General features: G+C 53.9%; 1 protein-coding gene across 6 annotated transcripts in view; it reads left to right on the top strand.

The window, feature by feature from the left end:
- The window catches only part of RPH3AL (rabphilin 3A like (without C2 domains)), a 161,339-nt gene that overhangs the window by 88,482 nt on the left and 50,180 nt on the right, over nucleotides 1–22,677 (top strand). For 5 of the 6 annotated variants that reach the window (XM_019798370.2, XM_034640607.1, XM_002918058.4 and 2 more), the window contains exon 5: nucleotides 17,882–17,968. The exons of the other annotated variant lie outside the window; for it this stretch is intronic. In XM_019798370.2, the coding sequence (XP_019653929.1) occupies nucleotides 17,882–17,968 (87 nt within the window). The remainder of the gene's footprint in view (nucleotides 1–17,881; nucleotides 17,969–22,677) is intronic. 6 annotated transcript variants of the gene reach the window in all.

Genomic DNA, 22,677 nt, shown 5'->3' with positions numbered 1-22,677 from the left:
CGGGACTAGGAAGGAGCTATTTTATTTTGGATGCACAGCATGGGCCTCTACGAGGTGACGTTAGAGCTGAGACAGTGACAAGGAATTTACGTTGGCTCTGAAGAAAGTGTCCCAGGCCCCGGGAGGGGGGTGTGGAGAAGGTGCTGTGGGGGGTGGGAAGAGTGAGGCACAAGTGAGAAGCAGAAGAAAGACGACCAGGGAGCCCAGGGAGGGAGAGGGCCCCACAAATGACCCTTCAGATCTCTGCAGTCTGCCCCTTGTTGGGCCTACAGAGTGGGGGCTGCCCCACCCTTCTCCTTGGATGAACTTGAGTCCCCCAAAACAGGAGGCAGTTTTTAAAATGTTGTTTTAATTTGTGGTAAAGTGTACATCACGTAAAATTTACGATTTTAACCGTTTTTAAGGGTACGGTTCTGGGGCCTTAAGTCCATTCACATTGTTGTCCTGCCATCACCACCACCATCTCCAGAACTTTCTCATCTTGCAAAACCAAAACTCTGCACCCATTAAACTCTAACTCCATTCCCACCCACCCCAGTCCCCGGCACCTGCCAGCCTACTTTCTGTCTCTGGGAGTTTGACCACTCCAGGTGCCTCAACTAACAGAATCATGCAGCGTTCATCTCTTCATGACTGGCTTCTTTCACTAACGTCTCCAGGGTCTGTCCATGTGGGAGCCTGTGTCAGAATTTCCTGTCTTTTTAAGGCCAGATTCTATTCCGCTGGGTGTACCTAACCCACTTTGTCGATCCACAAATCGGTGGATGGGAAGGCGGGTTGCCTCCACAGTTTCGCTGTTGTGAATCGAGCTGTGATGAGTATGGGTGTGCAGACCTCTCTTCGGGGCTCTGCCTTCCGTTCCTGGGTGGTGTGGTGATTCTGTGTCCTGTTTCCTGAGGAGCTGTCCTGCGGGCGGGGGGTGGGGCACCGTTCTCACCATGCCACCAAAGCGCCACAAGGGCTGGGAGGGGGCAGCTTTCCATGAGCCCGCCTCCTCCTCCTGGAAGGCGGCGGGTGAAGGTCAATCATGGCGCCCTGCCCCCACGCCCCGTCCAGCCCCCACAGCAGCCGCAGCCTTGTGCTTTCTCCTCTTCGACCTAATTCGGATGTGTTTGTGCCTCATTACCAAGATGGATTTTTTCATTCAGCTACTCATGTTTCCTCAATTCCCATGAAAAGTCACTTCATTCGTCTGCCCTGCGGGCCTGCTCTGACTACTTGTGCTTCCTGGGCTGCTCGGCAGGCACTGACTTGGCTGCTGTTGCCGGGCTAAGCGACCGGGCGTGACAGCACACACGCGGCCTCTGGGGACCTCTGCCTCGCTGCCCACGAGGGCACACTCTCCCTCTTGCTCTTGCACTGCCTGCGGCGTGGCTTCTCTGCCCGCACACGCTTCTTCCTCGCCGTGTCATGCAGTTCAGAGCCCAGTCTGTGCAGCCTGTTGTGCCACCGACCTTGAACTCAGGGTCATCGGGACAAAAGCAGGGGAGGAGCCTACAAGTGAGGGTGGCCTCTGGGAAGAAGGCCTGGCGCTTCCCCGAGACAGTGGAGTTGTGGCCATTGGGTCACCGCCCATAGCCTTCTGGAGACTCTCCGGCTTGGCTCGGCTTCACGCCAAGCCCCGCCTGGCCGAGCTCACTGCTGGTGACAGGCTAGTGCAAGGGCAGTGTGAGAATGTGTAGCACGGACGTGTGGAGTGGACCGCGGCTCAGGGCCCCAGGAGAGCTGGAGGGCTGCAGAGTAGCGCTGGTTCTGAGCCAGGCGTCCTGGGAGGGCGGGTACTGAGGTGCCGGGGAGGGCGTTTCAGGAGACTCCCGCTGCGTAGAGGCAGGGTGAGAGGAAGAGCTGGGACTGGTGGCCATAGCTGCTGTGTGGGGGTGGGGGAGTGCCGGAGGAGGAAGTGGGGGAGGGAAGGAGTGGAGCCGGGCTGCTGGGGATCCTACAGGCAGCAAAACTATCAAAGGGTGCGAAACAGAGAATGACAAAGAGGTGGGTCTTGGGGAGGTTCCTTCCAGAGGCAGATTTGGAGGAGGGAATGTGTAGTGGGTTGGAGAGCCTGTTGGACGCTCAGTTATCCAAGTAGCAATAAGGAGGGCCTGAATCAGAGAGGAACAACCAGGATGGAGACTTAAAAGACAGGAGTTGTAAATAACAAAAGCTGCCAGTGACTGAGAGCCCACTGACTTACCAGCCACCCTGGGAGATCATGATCCCCACTTTGCAGGTGAGGAAACAGGTGTGTGGAGGTTAGCCCCTCGCCTGGGCGCACGAGGGTCAGTGGCAGGGTCTGACGGCCTTGTCCGGGTGCTAGGCTGGGCTGGGCTGGGGCAGGAGCAGGTCTGGGGAGACCGGTGGGACTGGTTGGGGCATGTTGGTGCAGATGGGACCGAGTTTCCTGGGGGTAGCCATGTGGACCGAATGGTCTGTGAGCAAGATCCCAGGCCGCGGCATTTAAAGAGGGACCCTGGAGGGACATGAGCAACCCAGAGGTGGATGTGGGGGGGAGGGGGAGGCGACTGAAGTGACATGGGAGAAAGTGAAGGTCTGGATTGAATAGAAGACTCCCACCACATGCGGCATGGTGGGAGGGTGGGGGGGGCAGCTGTCTTCTCCCCTTGAACCTGCCTAAATGACTTATCCGGGGACATTTCTGTGACTTATTGTCCCCACGTGGGTGTCATGCTTTTGAAGTATCAGGGCCTCTCTGTACAGCAAATGAACCAGGACGGGTCACTGGACACCTGCTATGTACAGTCAGGTGACCCAGTTGTGATGGGGGACACACTGAGAAGGACTAATCCATATAAATGTCAGGGAAGCTGCCCAGTAGGGTGTTGGGGGGCAGAGGACGTTGGAGAGAGCTGGGCCTCCAGGGAGGGGTGGTTGCCCTCAGCTCTGAGGTGGCACCACCCCATCCTCCTGATTGTCCCTTGTGGGGCCACCTTCAGCAGGGCCACCAAGAGCTCAGGGCCTTTGTGCTCTCTCGACAACGCCCCTACTTGGACTTCACCTTGAGCCCTGACCACCAGCGCCTGCACCCCCAGCTCCCAATGTGTTTCCAGAACTGTGGAAACAGGTTGAGCACCTTGGAGCCTACTCCAGGCATCCTGCGGACCCTGCCTCTGCCCTGCTGCTCTCCTGCACCGGGGACCCAAGAGCTTCAGGACACTCGATCAGGGGTCCATACCTTTTTTTTTTTTTTAAGATTTTATTTATTTATTTGACAGAGAGAGAGACAGCCAGCGAGACAGGGAACACAGGCAGGGAGAGTGGGAGAGGAAGAAGCAGGCTCGCAGTGGAGGAGCCTGATGGGCTCGATCCCAGAACCCTGGGATCACGCCCTGAGCCGAAGGCAGACTCTTAAAGACTGAGCCACCCAGGCGCCCCCCCATACCTATTTTTGTATAACCTTTGAACTAGAATGGTTTTTACATTTGTAAATGGTTGAAAAAAAAACCAAAAGAAGAATATCTTGTGACACATGAAAGTTACATGAAATTTAAGCTTCAATGTCCGTCAAGTTCTGTTGGAACAGGCTCCACCCATTCATTTACATATGGCTACTTTGGCTTGACAGGGGCACCATTGGCTCCTTATGACGGAGAGCCTGAAATGTTTACTTTTCTGGCCTTTTACCAAAATAGTGTGCCAACCCTTGTCCCAGCCTGTTGGCCCCCACCTAGGGTGCCAGGCCACTGGGAAGTGAGAAGGGGTGTGACTTCCTTCCCCTCCCTGCTGTGTGTTGTGGGGGGGCTAGGGTTGTTGCTGGGGCTCCAGAGTATTAAAGGGTTTAGTAAGGTAGCCTCCCCTTATTTGTATTGGTTCTCTTCTAGAATTTTTCCCTCCCCTGGAATTTTAAAAAGTACTTTTCACCATTGCATAGAAGTGAAGATCCCTGGCTTTGGGCCGCCTGGGTTTGCCTCCTCCCTTGGGCAAGTGGCCTTCCCTCTCTACCTCAGTTTCCTGACCTGGAATTAAAGACTGGTGATAGCACCTACCTCACGAGGGTGGAAGGGGCGGAATGAGTGAAGGAAGGATATGGTAAGATCTTAGAAATGCCTGGCATATGGTAACTGCGCAATAATTCTAGAAATCAGACAATACAGAGCATGTGAAATTCACCTCCACATCCCCATCCTTTGCAGCCTGGGTTTGTCCTTCTGCACTCTTCTGTCTCCACACGCATGCAAGTGAGCCAGGTGTGTATACATACGTAACTTAAAATGGGATTATAGGGGCGCCTGGGTGGCACAGCGGTTAAGCTTCTGCCTTCGGCTCAGGGCGTGATCCCGGTGTTACGGGATCGAGCCCCACATCAGGCTCCTCTGCTATGAGCCTGCCTCTTCCTCTCCCACTCCCCCTGCTTGTGTTCCCTCTCTCGCTGGCTGTCTCTATCTCTGTCGAAATAAATAAATAAAATCTTAAAAATAAAAAATAAAAAATAAAATAAAATAAAATGGGATTATAATATACTCTTCATAGTTTCCTTTCTTTTCCCCCCACCTTCTTTTTCCACTTAATAACATCAAAGATACCCCCTTCAGGTCTATACATGGAAATCCAAATCCATCTGCAGGAGCTACAGAATGTAAGAGAATTTTTCACACTTCGCTGTGGCCCTTCTCTTCCAGGCTGCTCACACACACCCCCCGGGGGTCAGGACTGTGGGGGACGCCGGGCCCAGCCCTCTCACCCCTGTCCCCTTTAGGTGTGGCCTCTTCCTCCAGTCCCACCTCTCCTTCCTCTGCTCAGGCTTCTCCCGCGCACACGCGTGTGCACACCCACACCCCTCCCTCCCATGCCTGAAATCCAGTCAGGGGCTGTGGGTCAGGTTCTTTCCCAGAAGGGAATCTGAGGATGGACATAGCTAGTGGGGTGCGACAGGGGCAGTGGTGCTTAAGTCTGTTGGTGGGAGCCGTCCGCGTCTGTGTCAGTGGTATCGGCCTGCTCTGCCTGCACCTGCAGCCAGGGGACCTGCAATCAGGAGAGCCCGCTACAGGCGCAGCTCTGTTCTGATCCCCCCCAGGGTACCCTGGAGCAGCATCCCTTCCCCACTCCCAGGCCTCGGTCTCCATCAGGCAAGAGGGTCTCTCAGGCCCTTCTAGCACTTTCCTTCTGTGAAGCTCAGACTGCATCAGCCTTTGCAGCATTCCCGCCCCAGACCTGCTACCCAGGGGCTGGCGCCAGCCTCACAGATCATGGAGCAGCAGCTGAGAGCTAATCCTCGTTTCTCAAGCCTCCAGAACGCAGTTGGGCTTGTTGTTTTAAAGTCGCAGTCAGTTTATTTCCCAGTGTGCTTTGGCTCAAGCTGCGGTTGCGTCCCTGTCGTGTCAGCGGGAGGAAGCCAGTGTGGGGGTTGGCATGTGCTTCGGAGAGCCCCTCTGCCTCTGATGTTTCTCTGATGCCACATGGCCCTCACAGCCCCCCTCGGAGGTAGGTAGGCAAAAGGCAATGATTATACCCATTTTCCAGATAGAGAAATAGGCTAAGCAAGAACTACTGTCACCACTTGGTTCAGCACTTTGCCCACATATGTTATGGGAAGTAGAGAGAACCAAAGACATGTAGGAGACCTCCCAAAGGAAGGTGGTGTCTGGTGCCAGCTTGCCAGTGGGGTACCCAGGCAACTAAGTGCCTCGCTGCTAGAGCCGACTATCGTAGGGTGCAGCGCCCAACCCTAGCACCCCCCCTCTTGAAGCCTGGGCCTTACCCTGGTTTGTCACACCCCTGAGGTATCTGGGTGGCTGGACATGTGGGGGGTGTCGCTGGGGGCTGTTGAGTGGTGGACCAGAGTCACAGTGAGGCCAGCCCCTCACTGAGCGGGCAGAGGCTTCTCTGTAGGCTTGGGTTGGGATGTCGGGGACCGTGGTTGGGCCTCTCCCCTGAGGACACCTGTCGAGCACCCCATTGGGCCCCTTGCCATCCGGGCTCAGCGGTTCCTTTCCTGGGTCTGCTCAGTGTAGCTTTGCAAGAACCCGGACAGCAGGAAGCAGTTGGCAAATCTGTTTAGTGGCTGTTACCAGGAACAGTAATTTTGTGCAGCCTCTTGTCCTGTGTTGTGGTAAATAACAGATAATGACATTTCCAGTCAGTGGTGTGGCCCTCACCTCTCCGGCTGCGCCCTGCAAGCTGCCACACTTCGGAGGGCCTGCGATTCTTCATCGCTCTCCAGTGGCCTCTGTTTTTCCTTTTGCGACATTTCCCTCCCGGCTGTTTGCTGCTCACTGACCTTAACTCGAGGTGGATTTAGCCAGTTCTCTGTTCCCCCACGGGGAGGGGAGGGGGGTACACAGGGCACGTCTCCTGCTGAGGGGAGAGGGGGGAGCTGCCTCTCCTGCGGCTCCCATTAGGCTGGGCTTCCAAACCGAGAAAGAACCAGGCCTTTCTCAGAGACAGCTTGGGGGCTCTGTAACTTCCCTTCCAAACCCTGTCCTCACCCTTGTCATCCCACCTTTTGTGGGAGGCGTGACTCTCCCAGATGCCAGATGGAGAAGCTGAGGAGAAGCCGAGGGCTGCCAGAGACCCCGCCCATCTAGGAACCACCCCTGCCTTGCTGAGTTTCCAGGTGCAGCCCGGAGTGTGGCTTGGGCCCTCCGGGGAAAGGGGCCTAAGCACCCAGCGCCCCTGCAGAGCCTCCCCACCCAGCTCCCGACTGCCTGGGGCGGAGTCTCATTAGCTTTCCAGCGCCTTCTCTGCTTCTCTGCTCGGTCATCTTGCTCGGGTGTGGCCAGCATGCCGCTTCCTACTGCCTACAGAGTGAAGTCTGACGGCCCCCACATGGGATCCAGCGCCTTCAGCCCATTCCCTGCACACAAGCAGCTGACTTCAGCAGCATGAATGAAACACCTGGGCTGGGGGTTCTGAGCCTGAGGGTGGGGCCTGGCTCCCCCTGGCCCAGACTGGTCACCGTTCTCCTTAGCGCTCTGTTCCTGCTTGTCACCAGGGCCCCTCCTTGATCATTAGTGCTGCAGCTCCTGGAATGTTTCGAAGCCCTAGGGTGTTTGTCTAGTCCGCTGTATTTTTCAAGTTAAAAAAAAAAAAATCTGTTCCAACAAGGTATTTTTTTTGCTTCAGGGATGTTTACTGTGTCCCAGCACTGGAGGGAGAGGGTATTTTCACATAAACTGAACTTTTGAGAGTTACAATAATCCTGTAAAGTCAGAGAAGGCAGTGCTGACCCCATGGACAGTTGGGGCTCCCTAGGGGCTGGAATCTCCCAAGCTGAGTTGGTGGGGGCAGGGCTGGGGGGATGGGTGGGGTCTCCTGACTTGAACCAGGGGGCGATTGGTGCTGACTTGGCTTCTGGTGGACCCTGACCAGCCATCCCCAGTCTCCCCAACCCTTCCTGTTTCCCAACCTGGTCTCTTTGGCCAAGCAACTTGAGTTTGTTGGATGGCTGGCAGCTGCGGTCCAGCTTCAGGCCCCATGGTCGTGCTCCGGGTCCCCTTCTGCCTCCCCCAGGTGCTGGCCCCTATGGCAGCCCCTTGCCCTTCTGTGCTCTCCCTCTCCACCAGCTCCATCCCTAAGACTCCAAGTGTTCAAGTTCCCTTCAGACTAAACAAACATTTATCGAGCACCTGGGGCACTGTCCAGGCTCTAGAGCTCCCTCAGGGAACGAGGCAGGCGAAGCCTCAGCCCTTCTGAAGCACCTTCCAGGGGTGGTGAAATCGACAGTAGACAGCACACAGATCTATACAGAAAGTTCACTGATCTACAGGCCCTCTCCCTTGCCCTTAAGTTCCCCAGCTTCAGCCCTCCTTCCTTGTCTGTTGTTTGGCCTTCGTCCCCAGTCCTGGTCCTGTGTATCCACTACCACTGGGCAGCTCTTTCAAGGGAGTCCACTCACACTGCAAATAGCAGCGTGTCCAAAGCCGATGATCCTGCCTGACCCTCACCCCGCCCTGCTAACTTCACCACCATACATCCTGTTGTCCACGCTAGCAGCCTCAGAATGACCTGGAGTCCTTCCTTTGCCTCACCTCTCTTACCCAGCCAGGAGTTGGAATTCCATAGGAATTCCTGGAATGTTCTAGAAAAAGAAATTTTGCTGCGAACATGGAGGATAGATCGACCAGGAAAGTGACTGAATCGCTCAGCAAAGGCACTTTTTCTGAAGCCCAGATCTGATGTGCCCCTCCTGTCCCCAAAACCCATGGCATCCCAGCCGTGCAGCACTCTGTGCTTGTCGCTCAGCCCCTCCCTCCTCTCCCAGCCGCCTTCATGCCAGCGACCTGCCAAAGTTGGGCATGTGAATGTAAATGATGCCCTTTTTCTCCAAGGAATCATCATCTTAGAGGGGGCAGTCACAGGAGAGACAATTTCGATATGATGCAGTCAGCACTCTAGAAATGTCTACTCATTGTGGAAGTGCACAAGAGGGAGAGACTAGTGCTTCGCTGGGGGGTAAATCAAGGAAGGAGCCTTGGAGGAGGAGACATGCACGTTGTACCTGAAGGATACACAGAAGTTTGCTAGGCATGAAGCAAGCCTGGGAAAAAGCTTGGAAGCATGGACGTACCTAGGGTGTTGGGAGCAGACAGAGAGGCTGAAGTGTTAGGGAGGCGCTAAGGAGCAAGATTGTCAGGTGTGTGTGCATGTTTTCTTCTCTCTCTGCCCCTCGCCTGGAAGCCTCGCTGGGCTTGCAGCCTGGTCCAGGACCTGGGGGTAGCAGGACCTTGGGAAGTGTTTACTGAGTGCTCTGGACCTGCATTAGCCCTGGTCTGCAGCTGACGTTTCTGCCCACCAACTTCTAGGGAAAGGGATGGTGGAGGCTTAACAAGAGCCTCTTGCCTTGCCTTCCCGTAGAGATTTCAACTCTTCCAAATGTGGGGCTGTGACTTCAGTGTCCTTGGGGTCAGGCCTACACCCTGGTCACCTGCCCTGGAGCCATAGCGTTTCTGAGCTAGGGTCTTTTGGGCAGACCTGGCCAAGGGCTCCTTGCGTGGCCAGCGCTGACCACATCAAGCATCCCCCCTCCAAGGTGCAGCCTTGTGGGGCCCCCGAGGAGCCAGGCTTACTTGTGGCCATTAGTTTAGGGGGTGTTGAGGGGCAGGGCATTTTCAAGATACTGGACGTGAGGACAAAAAAAAAAAAGATCCAGTCTCTTCTTCAGCTGTGGTTCTGAGAACCAGGTTCCTTTAATAGAACCCGAGCCAAATTTCTACCAGGTGGCAGATGTGCCTCCCAGTGAGAAATCGTCTGTGAGAGGCCTGGGCTTCTGGAAAGCGGAGGGTGATGGCGCAGCCATGGCTGGGCTGAGGGGGGCTGGAACCGGCTTTGGGACTTTCAGTTGCTTGTGTTCATGCTCCTGGCATGGCCAGTGTCTGTCTGTCCCTTTCCTGGGCCCTAGAAGCATCCTTCTTAATGAGTGGGGGTCCTAGAGGGCCATGGGTGAGAGGCAGCATCGGGACCGGGATCCCAGGCTAGCTCTCCACTTCCCTTGTGTGACCCCAGACAAGTTCCCGAAGCTGTCTGGCCCCACTCCTGTCATTGTTAAATGAATAATCCGTGTGAAGTGCTCATGCCGTGCCCAGCACACGGTGTTATATAAGCTTCTGCTTTTATTATTATGGACCCGGGTCCCCACCCTGACTCTGCCACTTCCTTGTAACACAAACTGGCCAAATCACCCCGCATCTCTGGGCCTCCCATCCCTCATCCACAACATTCAGATCATAAACCCACCCTCGCAGGGCTGTTGCAAACATAAACCAGATTGAATGTGATAATGATAATGTGTGGAGCGCTGAGCAAGGGGCTGGGCATGGAATAAAGTGCTCAATAAATGGTGGCTATTATCATTATTATGAGTTGTAATTCTAAGTAACCACGCAGCAGGGAGCAAGATGGATGGAAGCCGGCTCCCTCCACCACCTGGGCCTTTCCCTGCCTTCACTCCCTCTCGACAGAGCGGAGCTGGAGGGCCGCAGGCCGCTGTGTGACATGGCACTTCTGGGAGACCATTGGCTAGAGCCTCGTCCCCCAGGGTCTCAGGTGGAGCCTGCTGGACCTGCGGCTGGGAGTCTGGGGGACAAGATGTCCTCAGCCACAGCTCAGGCGCCGTCAGTTCCAGGAACCCAGGCTGGCAAGCCGGATGCAGAAGCAAGGAGTTCTTCCCCTGGGCTGGAAGGAGCTAATCAGGGCTCAGGGATTCTAGTCGCAGGACTTGTGAGAGCCAAGCAGGGGAGAAGCAGGCTGTGTTCAGAGCTTATGGAAAGCTTGATGGTGGAACTCCATCCACTATATATTCCTTCTCCCTCAGCTGGTTGGCTTAGTGACAAGTGAGCCCTGAGTGCACACCCGGCCCAGGAGATTTTAGGGGGTTGTATTTAGGGACCCTGATCGAACCGTTCTCAGAGGAGTGGCAGGTTCTTACACATGTTGTTTCCTGTTTGTCTGGAAAAAAGGCAAAAATCAGACACAGAGTCTCTGATCTGAGAGGTGATACTGAGGATAGGCAGGACCAGGAGGAGTTAGTATCCGCGCACACACACACACCCCCGCCAGCCTGGCAGCTCCGTCTTGCCCAAAGTAGGCCATGACCCCATCAGACGCACACGGTGGGACACGAGCACAGAGATGACCCAGGGCCTCACCAAGCACGATTTCTCATCCTGCACTCATGAATGTTAATAATCCAGACCTGCTTCTGATGCTTTTCCGACCCCCCTCTCCACTGGGGCCTCAGTGCTCACTGGCTGGAGTGAGGTGTTTTGGAAGCCAGTCCTGAAATCGGCGGTGCTTCCTTTCAATTCGGAGAGGCACCTGGGGTCGGGGGGCCAGGGCTGGCTGATGGCCAGATGTCAGTGGCTCATCTGGGGGCGGGGGTGGGCCTGCTCAAAGCTGGCCATGCATCTTCCCGGAAGCCTGGGTGAAGAGGGGAGAGCTGGCCCTGCATGGTCATGCACCTGCCACCCATAGCCAGGGTGGAGAGAGCCGGTGTGTCCCTGGCCCAGCATTACGGTGGGAAGCACAGAGAGAACTGACTTCCTTCTGAGATTCTTCTCCTGTTGCGTCCTGGCTTCTGTCTCATATGGAGCAGCAGGTGGCCGGCGTTCTTAAGGCTGCACATCTTTGGGCCCGAGTGACTCGGTACTTGCAGGCGGTCAGGGCTGAGGTCAGTGTGCCCCCAACCCTACTGGTCCCCAGGCTGTGTGCTGGTAAATGGGAGGGAGGTGGCGCCTGGCTGTGAAATCTCCCACCTGAGGCTTGACCTAGTCCGCAGTTCTGGAGAGGGGGTCGGCTCAGCTGTCACTTGGGGGTGAGGGTGGGGGTAAAGGCTTGGATAAATGTCTGTCTGGGAAGCCACTATCTGGGCTCAGATAGCATGGGGTTCCCATCCCAGCTCGCTGTGGCCAAGTTCCTTAACCTTAAGCCTTAGATCCCTCATGTATAAAATCAGGACAATAATACCCACCTCCTAGATTATTATGAAAATTAATAAGGTTCTACATAAAACACCTAACTTGGTGCCTGGTGTAGCATAAGTGCTCAGCAAAGTGTATAAATATTTGTAATATGTACATGGGTATCTCAGTGATCTGAAGCCACTTGGCAGCGGGACCTAGGTTCCAGATACAGAATCTGTGGAGCCAAGTCCATCCCCAGCCCCTGCACTCTTGGCCCGTGGGGGCTGGTGAAGCCCCTCCAAACCTGGCTCATGTCTCCAAGGGTGAGCAGGGCTCAGCCTATGATCTGGGGGGTCAGGGACTCAGTGACACCATCTGGGAGAGCCTGGGGAATGAGGCTGATGATCTGCGTTTGAGCCATAGTCAACCACGAAGTCCTATCTCGTGCCTATTTGCGTGCATGCTTTCAGCTTCTTGAACCCATCTGGACGCACAAAAATCCAGATCTGGTCAAAAAATGAACTTGGGGCGAGTGATTTCCCAAAGCATTTAGCATAGGCTTCCTTTAAATAGGAACTCTGCTTATCCATTGAAAATAGATTTTGACTTAGCACAGTTTGATTTACATTTGGGGCGCTATCCTTCCATTTTTCTGTGCATATACTGACTCCTAAATAGATACAGGCACTCATACATATTTATGTGGTACACCATCACACTATGCATACTGTTTAGAACGTGCTTTTTAAATTTAATTTATTGTGAGTGTTGCTCCATTTCAGTACGAACACAGCTTTGCTGTGACTGTTTTCACTTTTTTGATTTCCATCATCAGCATTTTTATTGCTGCATAGCTTTCCCCAGAACGCGGTCTCTCGCGCTGGCAGCATGTGTGGCGTGAGGGGCGCGCTTGCGGGCTCGCTGCTCCCGTGGCTCTGCGCAGGTGCGGCCGGCATTCGGGCGGGGCCTGGCTTGGGGGGAGCAGGTCCGCCGGCTAGCCCCTCCGTTAGCGGCGCAGCCGCGTGGGTCCTCACGAGGGCGTCTCACCTACAAATCACCCTCGGACAATCGGAACTCTCGGAAAGTCCTTCTCTAGATGAGTTTTGCCAGTTCATAAACTCCGCCGTTCGGTGGGACACCCATGGAGGACAAGGGGTCATGCCCGGTTCGTCCCCGTCCTTCCTAGAACGGAGCCTTACATCCAGTAGCAAAGGTTTGCCGAATTGAATAACCAAATATTTTTAAGTGAACCATTTTCAGGATTCATTTCTGCAGCACAGCTACACTTTCTGGCTCCCTGCATGGAACACTTGAGCTCATTTTCGTCTTTCTGCTTGACTGAGCATCACAAACGAGGCTTTCTGTGTGATAACTAGTGATGCCGTGAAGGCCCCCCACCCCCGCCCCGGGCCTGTCGAGGGCTGTGTGGCTGTCTCCCGCTTGCTAAATGCTCCCAGACCTCTGCTCCTGGGAGGTGTTGGAGTGTGTGTGCCCGGCGGTGTCACTCCTGCCCGCGCTGGCCCTGCGCCCCCTCCCTTCTCCTAAATGGCAGCGGCTTGGGAACCCCCACAGAGCATGGGTTCCCCCGGGGGCTCACAGTGAGGAGGTGAAGGCCTGGCCTGGGAGTAAAATGCTTGAGCTCGGTGCATGTGACCTCACAGACCTTGTACTTCTGCTTCTTGGCTGTGCTGTGGGAAGGTGAAGGTGTTGGATTGCAGGGCGGGGGCTTCGGGGGTAGAGGGGTAACCGAAGTGGCCTGGATGATGAGGATGTTGAAGGGGGCGCCTGATCCGACCGTGGAGTGACCTGCACACACAGGTGGCCTGCAGGATGTAGCCCTGGGGAAGCAAGCAGAAGAGGTCATGTGGAGGGTGGGGGACATATCCTGCCCCCACCCCTCATCCTTAACAAAGGACCCTCGGTGTCATTTCCTCTGTGACTGGGCGGGCCTGGATTCACGCCCCACACCCTGAGTGTGAGGCCCACCGGCCAGCAGTCCTACTACCTGAGACACTGCCCCACGTCCGGGCTCTCCTGTTGCCCTGCTGGTGAGCATCCCGTGGTGTGGATGGGCTCGCACCCCGGCTTGTGCTGCATAATGTTTCCTGTCCCTGCGTGTCCCATCTCCCCGACAGATCGGCACATTCTGGGAAGGACTATGTCTTGCCTTCTCAATGATACTCAAAGTATCTCCTATTTATTCATTCATTCATTCCACAAATATTCATTTTGCTGGTCACTGGAAACTGGAAAGTGAACAGAAATAGACATGGCCTCTGACAGCCTAGCAGAGGCAGTGATAGTCACCACAGAAATGAGAGTAAAAAGGCAAGAGGACAAGAGGAGGAAAAGAGGCACGAGCCTCTTAGAAGCTTCAATGGGGTAAGAGGTCAGGGAAGGCTTCCTTGAAGAAGTGGTGCTTTTTGCTGAGTTCTGAAAGATTCATAGGTTAACGATGAGAGAGTGTGGCCAAGTGTATCCCAGACAGAGGGAGCAGCATATGCAAAGGTCCCGTGGTGGGAAGAAGCAAGTGAGGACCAGGGACTGAGGCAAGCCAACATGGCTAGATCTCAGAGCAAGGACAGCAAGGTAGAGGAGAGGGGGAGGGGTATGAACCAAGGCAGACGAGCAGGCATGACACACCATGTAAAAGCAGGTGGTCTTCATCCAGAGAACAACAGGAAGTCTCTGGAGGCTTTTAAGCTGGCAGGGACAGGAGAAATGACATGATTAGATTTGCATCTTGAAAAGATCACTCCTGCTGCTTTGCCGGGAACCAACTGGAGGCTGGCCAAAGTGGGGATGAGGAGATGTGCTGGGAGGCCACGGCGCAGGCCGGGCACTGGAGATGACTGCAGTGTGGACCTGGGGGCAGGGTGGGGGTGGTGACAGTGCAGGTGAGATGCAGAGTTCTCGGTGATGGGTTGCTTGGTGGGAGTGAGGGAGGGTGAGGACCAAGGATAATTCTGGGTTTGGGCCTGTGTGACGGATGGGTGCTGGCACCCTTCGCTGAGACAGGTGTGCAGGAAAGAACTGCGGTTGTTGCTGCTCTTTACCACATAGTTGCAAGCACTTTCATGGAAGCACCTCCCTCGATCCTCCCAACAGTGGGAGTCCGCCTGTTACCACCATTTTACGGGCAAAGAAATGAGGCTCAGAGAAACAAGTCCAAAGTTGCATCTGTATGCAGATGGCGCTTTCCTGCCCCAAAGCCTGTGTCCTGTGCCCTGAGCCACCCCCTCTGAGCCGGAATACATATTTGCAAAAGGAGGGCCTAGGGGGGAAGAAGAGAGAACACATGCAGGCTGCAGGCCTGGAGCTTTGCCGCTTCTGCTCAGAGGCAGACCCAGGAGCTAGACTATTGTTTAACGCCCACATAGTTCCAAGCTGCAGGAAGCAAGAGACAGCCAAGCCCGGGAAGCTGGTGCTCACTCCCCTGGGGCAATTCCGCTCAATGGAAGCCCATCTCAGACCCGGAATAAGGGACCACCCCAGGCCCCGAGACTGCCCCTGACATAATGGTGCAGTGTTTCCTTTGCACCAAGTCAATATCATGGCTGACTTGCCTTCTCTGTCCCTGGCTTTTTCAAATGCCACCTGCCTAATTTTCTTTATTGGAACCTTGGAGCAAAGACCAAGCCCATAAGGAGAAAAGGCTCATTATTCTCTTATAGATCCAAGATTTAATAGAGCAGCGATTGTGTATCATTTGAACTGGAGCATGTTATCTTTTTGCTGGCTCGGATTCCCAAGCAGAGACACCACAGGCCCATGAAGACGACAGAGAGGTGGCGAGAACTGGGGACTCCGCCAGTGATGGCTGGTAGCCTGAAAACAGGCTTGTGCATGGGCTGGGGCAGGTGTCCTGCCATGCTACCCGGATCCCCACAGGACAAGAGGCAGAGGGGACATTTGGGACATGCAAATGTCCTGCCCTCCAGACTGGGAATTGACCAACAGCCTTTGACCCAGCCTCTGGAGGGCGACTGATCCGTGCCACTCCTGTCCCCAGGCTGGGGGGGGGTCTGCGTCCCGTGGTCAGTGGGGAGAAGACAACACAGCTGTTCCGCGCTCTCTCCTAGTTTCTTGCGTTGCCCCCAGCAGCACAGATGTTCATTCAACCAGATATTTATCGAGGGCATGTGCCTGCCCACACTCCCAGCCTCACTTCCAAGGGTTGGCTCGCGGAACCTGCGTCAGGCAGCTGATGAGCAGAGTGGCTGCTCCCCTATCCCCAGCAAAGCCTTTTCCCAGCGTCATCGTGCATTGCCTTCTCTGCCTGTTCAAGAGGCATCAGCCACACTCCCGGGGACACGAACCAGCTCCCTGGAGAGCCATGGGCACCAGCGGGGCACCCGGGCCGGGAAGGGAGTTATCTAGCTCTCCTGAGGTCTGGAGGAAGGGAGCCTCCTAAATCCTGACTGTCCCCAGCTAGCTGGGGGGCCTCGGGCAGTCTTGAACACTTCTGAGCCTCAGTTTCCTCATCCTTATAATAGAGATCCTGACACCCCCCTTTCCTACTTTGTCACCACGGTCCCAGTGCGTGGCACCTGCCATTGTCCAGTAAATGGTAGTAGCTGGCCCTCTGTCCTCTCGTTATTCCTCGTACCTTCATCTCACTGGGAGGGGCAGAGTGAGCTTGGAGAGCGAACCACCATCCTACCTGCTAAGCCGTAGGAAAATCTCGCCTCGCTGGGAGGGCCACACTTACTTTCACACGTGTACCCTTTATACAGGACGGTGGGAATTAGCAAGGAAAACAGCCAACTGGCTTCAGGGCTTCCTTCCTCTCTCTTTACCTCCAGCAAGAAAGACCCACCTAGGTTTTTCAGAGATCCACCTTGTGAGCTTATGGGAGCCCCTGTCCTCAGGGTAGAATGGTTGTTGAGAGGGGTAGGGAGAGTCCCCAGACCAGGTCAGGGATGGCAGCTAGGGGCTTCTGGAAGACAGGCCGCGGGCCCCTGGTGATGCTAAGCCCCAGCCTGTCACACATCCCAAACCCAGGCCTGGTACAGAAGTGGCCATCCTCCTCCCCCTCGGAGGGACCATGGAAGCCCAGAGGGGGAAGAGCAGAGTAGCGAGCACTCCAGACAGCACTCGCTGACCCCTTCCCAGGTGGACTGCACCCCCAGACACCCCACGCTCAGGGCCTTCGCAAGAGCGGGCAAGGGGCCCCAGCTGTGACTGGGATGGACTTCCTTCCAGCCCAGACAGACGAAAGCTTGAAGCAGGTTGCATTTTATTTGGAGAAATAAAAGTGACATTTCTCATACCTGAGTGTTGAATGGTAGCAAATGCCTACCCCCCCCCCACACACACACACGCACAGTATCGGAGCTTTCCTTCTGCCGAGAGCCGGCTCCCGCCTCCTGCGGCACTGGGCTCAGCCGCCTGATCGAGTGGTGACGACATGCTCTGGGAAGCCAAGTCGGTGACATTTCCCTCTCCGAGGAGAATGTGCTCCTTGCTCAGTTGGCAGCCTGCAGAAAAGGCCATGCTACAGATCTCACCTTCCCTGGGCAGCGGGAGGCAGGAGAGAGCCCCCAGCCTGGCAGGGACCAGACAGCTTCCACGTGGTAGGATGGGTTAGCCAGTGGGACAGCTCTCCGCGGAGGACACGCAGCCGCTGGCTCCTACCCTGCCTGGGTTAGCCAAAAGCAGGTCTCAGCCCCACGAAGTCCCCCTCTGCCTCCCTGCGAATTTCTTCGGGTCTTGCCCACCCTCGCTTGTTGCTGTGTATTTCAGAGAAGCAAGACGTGGGTGCAGAAGTCAGGAACTCCAGCAACACTGTAGAAGGAAAAACACTGCAGAAACTGGGTTCGGGCTACTTAGGCATCAGGAGAAAATTACATGACGCCTCTAGAGTCAGACCTGAGTCCATTACCTGCTGTGTGAACTTGGGCAAATTTTCCAATTACTCTGAGCCCTGGGTTGCTCACCTGTGAAATGGGCCTCATATTTACACAGTAGGGTTCCTGGAATCATTCTGTGGGCTACGGAATGGTGGCATAAAGCTGTCACTGGTGTTTCTCACTAGATCATCTCACCTAGTCAGGCACGCATGTGAGGTTTTCGTGTGGTTATATACAAATGTACGTGTTCTTTGTTGAACAATATCTTTTCCTGCGCACGTTACCAGGTATCGACACAATCTGCTAAGTCAAGACCACATCATATTCTATTCTGTCTGCCTGGATCTTCTTCTGGTCTCGGGCGTTTGGGTTGTTTCCAGTTCTTTGCTGTGGAAAATGATGCAGCTGTGAATGTCAACCAGCTTCTTTTTTTATGTGATCCTAACAGAACGTGATGGGGGGGGTTGTATCGTGGCGATCCACGGATGGGTGCATCCATTGTGCCCCAAAGCCAGCTACGGATTTTAGGTGATCCGTGCCCTCTGAGTTAGGTACCCTGCTGGTCTCAGGCAAACACCATCCCCTTGGAAGATGCCAAAGGGTTCCTTGGTGATTTTCTCAGCCCCTCAGCTGAGGAGGAAGAGCTGAAGTGCTCACGTTCCCGTGTCCTCTCTCTTGTAGAAAGTCTGCACCAAATGTGGGATCGAGGCCTCCCCCGGCCAGAAGCGGCCTCTGTGGCTGTGTAAGATCTGCAGTGAGCAGAGAGAGGTAGGACGTCCGGGGGCAACAGGTGGGGGGCTGGGGGGGGTCTGAGCATGCTTGCAGTTGGGGAAATTCGTGGCTGGTCACTGGGAGGGCCTTCTCTAAATGCCAGGGAGGGCCTATCAAGGATGGCCAGGGAGGAGGGTGGGGGGGGGGGCTGGCCTGCCTGCTTGCCTGTTCCACGGTGCAGAGGGGGCAGTGGGCCCTGGTTCTGCTATGCCCGGAGGCTGTGGTTTCGGTGGGAAGTCCCTCACCCTGAGCGTAGGTGCGTGGAGCATTTTGTGCGAGGCTATGGTTATAGTAATAGTAATGGCTATTCTAGGCCGAGTGTTTACTGCGCGCCCCGCTCTGCGCTAAGTGCTTTACATTTCTAAATCCGTTTCATCCTGACACAACCCCATAGGCGGGTGCTGTGATTATCCCCTTTTACTGGTGGAGAAACGGGGACACGAGAGGTGAAGTAACTTCCGGGCACAAGGCTAGTTGGTGGGAGAGCTGGAAATCAAACACAGCCGTGGTCTGCTGTGATGAGGCCACCCCAAGTCCGTTCTGGTACAAAGTTTCCATACTTGTAGTTCTGACCCCATTTTAAGAGAAGAAATCAAGGCTCAGTGAGTTCTCTGAGGCAGTCACAGAGAGGGGGCTCGAACCGCGTCTCCTAACCCCACACCGGGGCTCCCTTCACTGTTCCAGGATCGGGGCTGAAACAGAGGTTGTTGGCAGGCAGCTTCTCTCTGTGGAGGGTCACGGGGCAGGGATCGTGGTAACAGAACGAGCTGGGCACAAGGGAGCGTACGCCTGGTTTTCCAGATGTGGATTTTTTTTTTTTTAACTTATCTCTCTTGGCAACTGATGTGGGCTTTTGATCCGAGGATCCATGAAAGTTCTTCAGTTATGGGAGATTTTCAGCCATGCTGTCCTTGAATATTCTCTCCTGCTAATGCATGTCTACTCTTCTGGAAATCCTGTTGGATACGTTGTTGAGCCTCCATTCATTCTCCAGAGGCTCCCAATAGCATGCACGCTTGCTTGCTTTTTTCTTTCTTTTCTTTCTTTTCTCTTTTTCTTTCTTTCTTTCTTTCTTTCTTTCTTTCTTTTTTTCTTTCTTTCTTTCTTTCTTTCTTTCTTTCTTTCTTTTTTTCTTTTCTTTCTTTCTTTCTTTTTCCTTCCTTCCTTCCTTCCTTCCCCTCCCTCCCTCCCTTCCTTCCTTCCTTCCGGAATACTTTCTGGGTAGAATCTTTAGTTCACTAAACGCTGGGACTATCTCCCAACTGTTGGTTTTGTCCTTTGTCTTTCTCAGTGTCAGCTTTCCTCAGGTGTCTTGGAATTTGGGTTTGTACGCTCATCTTGAGTGGGAGTCAGTCTGTCTCCCTGCCCACCACCTCCAGCCAGCTCTCCTTGCCGAGGGGTCTTGCGTTTCCTCCGCCCAGGTCCTGGGTCCCCACTCCCACGCCCCTGCCAGTGCAAAGCCATGTCTCTTGGGTTAGTGATGGGTTGTATGTCCACAGTGACCATGGGATCATGCCCAGAGCTGAGCATCACTGGCTTGGGCAGAGAGGTCGTCTCTGCTTTTTTCAGCCTCCTTCCCCAGGTGGGAAATCCCTTTCCCAGCTCCCATTTTCAGGGGCTCTGGCTGTGGTGCCCCATCTCTCAGGTGGCACTTTTAGTCCCCATACCCAGGAAGGCTAAGCTCCCAGCTGCCTCCATGTGCTTCTGGACCCAGAGCTCAGCAGGCTGTGCCTTTGGCCCGTTGAAATGGTAACTTTGGAGTCTCTGATCCTTTGAGATAGATATATATGTAATATATATTATTTTTAAACACAGATAAGTTTTCTTGTTGTTTTTAGAATATTTTCATCTGTCGCAGCTGTTGTCTTGGAACAGGGAAGGTCCTCAGAGTATGAACGAACATTCTGTCTTGCTTGGAGTTCTCCAATTTCTCACGCTGAAAATGAGGTGAAAGCAGCAGTTTCCCAGAGGAGCTGTGGGAATTCAGCAAGGTCCTTAAAGCCTATAAAGTGCACGAAAGGTCTGGCTTGGAATAGGTACTTCATAATGTCAGAGGCCTCCCTCTCACCCAGCCAGAAATGCCCACTTTGAACCTGAGGCCCTTTGGTCTCCAGGGCTCCCTTCTGAGACTCAGGTACCCACTGCCACGAGAGAGGAGACTCCTTCCCAGAGCTTCTGTGGCAGACACTTAGCAGGATGAAATGACGGTCACCCCCAAGCCGTGGGAGGGCAGAGAGGAAGGAGCTGTCAGGGAAAGGAGGTGGAAGACGAATTTAGCGAACGTAATGGTTTAGCGGAGCACTCTGGAGGCAGCTGCCCCTGGCTAGCCCCCCTCCGGCCGCGTGCAGGGCCCACCCCTGGCCCATCCTAATCTCCAGAGCGCTCCGGTGCCCAGAAGAGTCCAAAATAGCTTAGGATGAATTTTCTTATCTCTTCTATATAAGGCTGTGCGGTATGCTATCAGTTTGTCCTTGAATTTCTAGAGCCCATATGACCTAGCAGGATCAGGAGTGCTCCTGGTGCCCCCTCCGCAGCTCCAGGCGCGGCGCGGGCAGTTGGGAGGTGTGGACGGCCGTGACAGTGCACGTATAGGAGGCCGCGTGCCACCCCCAGGTGCTGCATTTTCCCGCCTGCCTTGGAGGTGGGAGAGTGACAGGGTAATTGGTTTCCTCATGCCTTTTTGTCTTAGAAAAAATTATCTAATCACAACAAAGAGATAGTTAAATAGAAAGAGCATTTAAAATGTCGTTTTAAGTGCCACACGGAGCTGGTTCTGCGCCTGTGATAAAAATGTGGAGTTCTGTCCTGCGGCCGGAGCCACATCCTGACGGAGAGCCTGAATCTTGTGATGGAAACTCATACCACTGTGCCCAGACGCTCGGACCTGTCTCTCTTTTTGACACTTCCCTCCTGTCGTCTCTGGCTGTAACTGTCCGGATTGTTTTCTGGGTGCTGGTTAAAGGTCCCTGGGGCTGTCAGGTTGGCGCTGCTGCCTGCTCTGGGAACTGCACCAGTGCAGCGACGTGAACCTCAGCCCCGATTGAATGCATTTATCCGCTGGAGCATTCAACATGTACTTATCGAACATCTTCTGTGCGCCAGGCAGAATAGCTCTTCTCCGGGGAGACGGAGACCCCAGACATCGTAAATCCTGCCATGTCACAGATGGCGACAGAGGGCTCGGGGTAAAGGGGAGGGTGCTGGGAACACGGGGGTAGCCGCTGTATTTTATGTGGCGGTCAGGGAAGGGCTCACGGATGAGACGACATTTGAGCACATTATGTGGCTCTGTGCTTGGACAGTATTCCGAGACGAGGGTACAGTGAGTGCAAAGGCCCTGAAGCAGGTGGTCCTTGGTAGGTTTGAGGAACAGCCCGGAGGCCGTGTGACTGGAAGAGGAGGTCAGAGGCGCGGCAGGGGTCAGAGCATGTTGCTCCGTGTAGAACGTTGTAAGGACTTTGGCTTTTGCTCTGAGTGGAAGGGGGAACCCTTGGAGGGTCTTGAATAGAGGAGAGATGTGACTTGAATCCTCTCCCTGTTTTTAAAGGATACTCTGGCTGTTGTTTCGAGAATAAATTGTGTGCTATAATGTCAGAGTCAGTAAGATAGTATTTCATCTCTTGTAGTCAGTTTTACCTCAGATATTTAAGTTCTTAGCTGTTGTTACTCTTAGAAGTTTTCATTTTAACTTTTTTAGATTTTTTAAAATTTATTCATTTGAGAGAGAGTGTGTGAGTGAGAGCACAAGCAGCGGGGAGGGGCAGAGAGAGAGGGAGAAGCAGACTTCCCGCTGAGCAGGGGGGCCGACGTGGGGCTTGATCCCAGGACCCCGGGATCATGACCTGAGCCAAAGGCAGACGCTTAACCAACTGAGCCACCCAGGTACCCCTATTGTTTTTATTTTTAAGTAATCTCTATCCCCAACGTGGGGCTCAAACTCACAACCCCAAGATCAAGAGCCACACGCTCCACCCACTGAGCCAGCCAGGCGCCCCGAAGTTTTCATTTTTTTAAAATATTACATACATTTTACTCTTTTCTGGTTATGAAATTAATATGGATTATTGACATTTACAGTGTACCAAAAAGCATAAAGAAATACACACCCCCAACTGAAAATCTTATGATCCAGAGACAATCAGTGCTAACATCTTGGCATGTTTACTTCTGATCTTTTTTCTGCCTTTTTTCTTTATATTGTTGAACCTATGTTTTAAAATTGACATATCGGGGTGCCTGGGTGGCTCAGTCGTTAGGCATCTGCCTTGGTCTCAGGGCGTGGTCCCGGCGTTCTGGGATCAAGCCCCACATCGGGCTCCTCTGCTGGGAGCCTGCTTCTTCCTCTCCCACTCCCCCTGCTTGTGTTCCCTCTCTCGCTGGCTGTCTCTCTCTCTGTCAAATAAATAAATAAAATCTTTTAAAAAAATTGACATATCATAAGTGTTTTCAGCTCTTTGTAAACCTTCTGTCAGATGGCTACTTCTGCTAATTTAGGATATCCAAGCTATTTCCTTTTTTTCCTTTTTACTAACAACCGTAGTATGTATCTGTACACAACTCTTTGCCTACATTTTAAATTATATATTCAGAATGGATTCTTGGAAGGGAAAAATAAACACCAGCTTTTATGTTCCCTCTTTTCTTATAGACCTTTGAGTTACTACTTTTGATTTATCCCATAATTAGCTGGTATGTAATTTTATGTA

This window comes from Ailuropoda melanoleuca, chromosome 13 (genome assembly GCF_002007445.2).
Source record: "Ailuropoda melanoleuca isolate Jingjing chromosome 13, ASM200744v2, whole genome shotgun sequence".
In the NCBI taxonomy this organism is placed as follows: Eukaryota; Metazoa; Chordata; class Mammalia; order Carnivora; family Ursidae; genus Ailuropoda; species Ailuropoda melanoleuca.
Note: the sequence above shows the minus strand (reverse complement) of the source record. Positions and strands in the feature narration are given on the sequence as shown.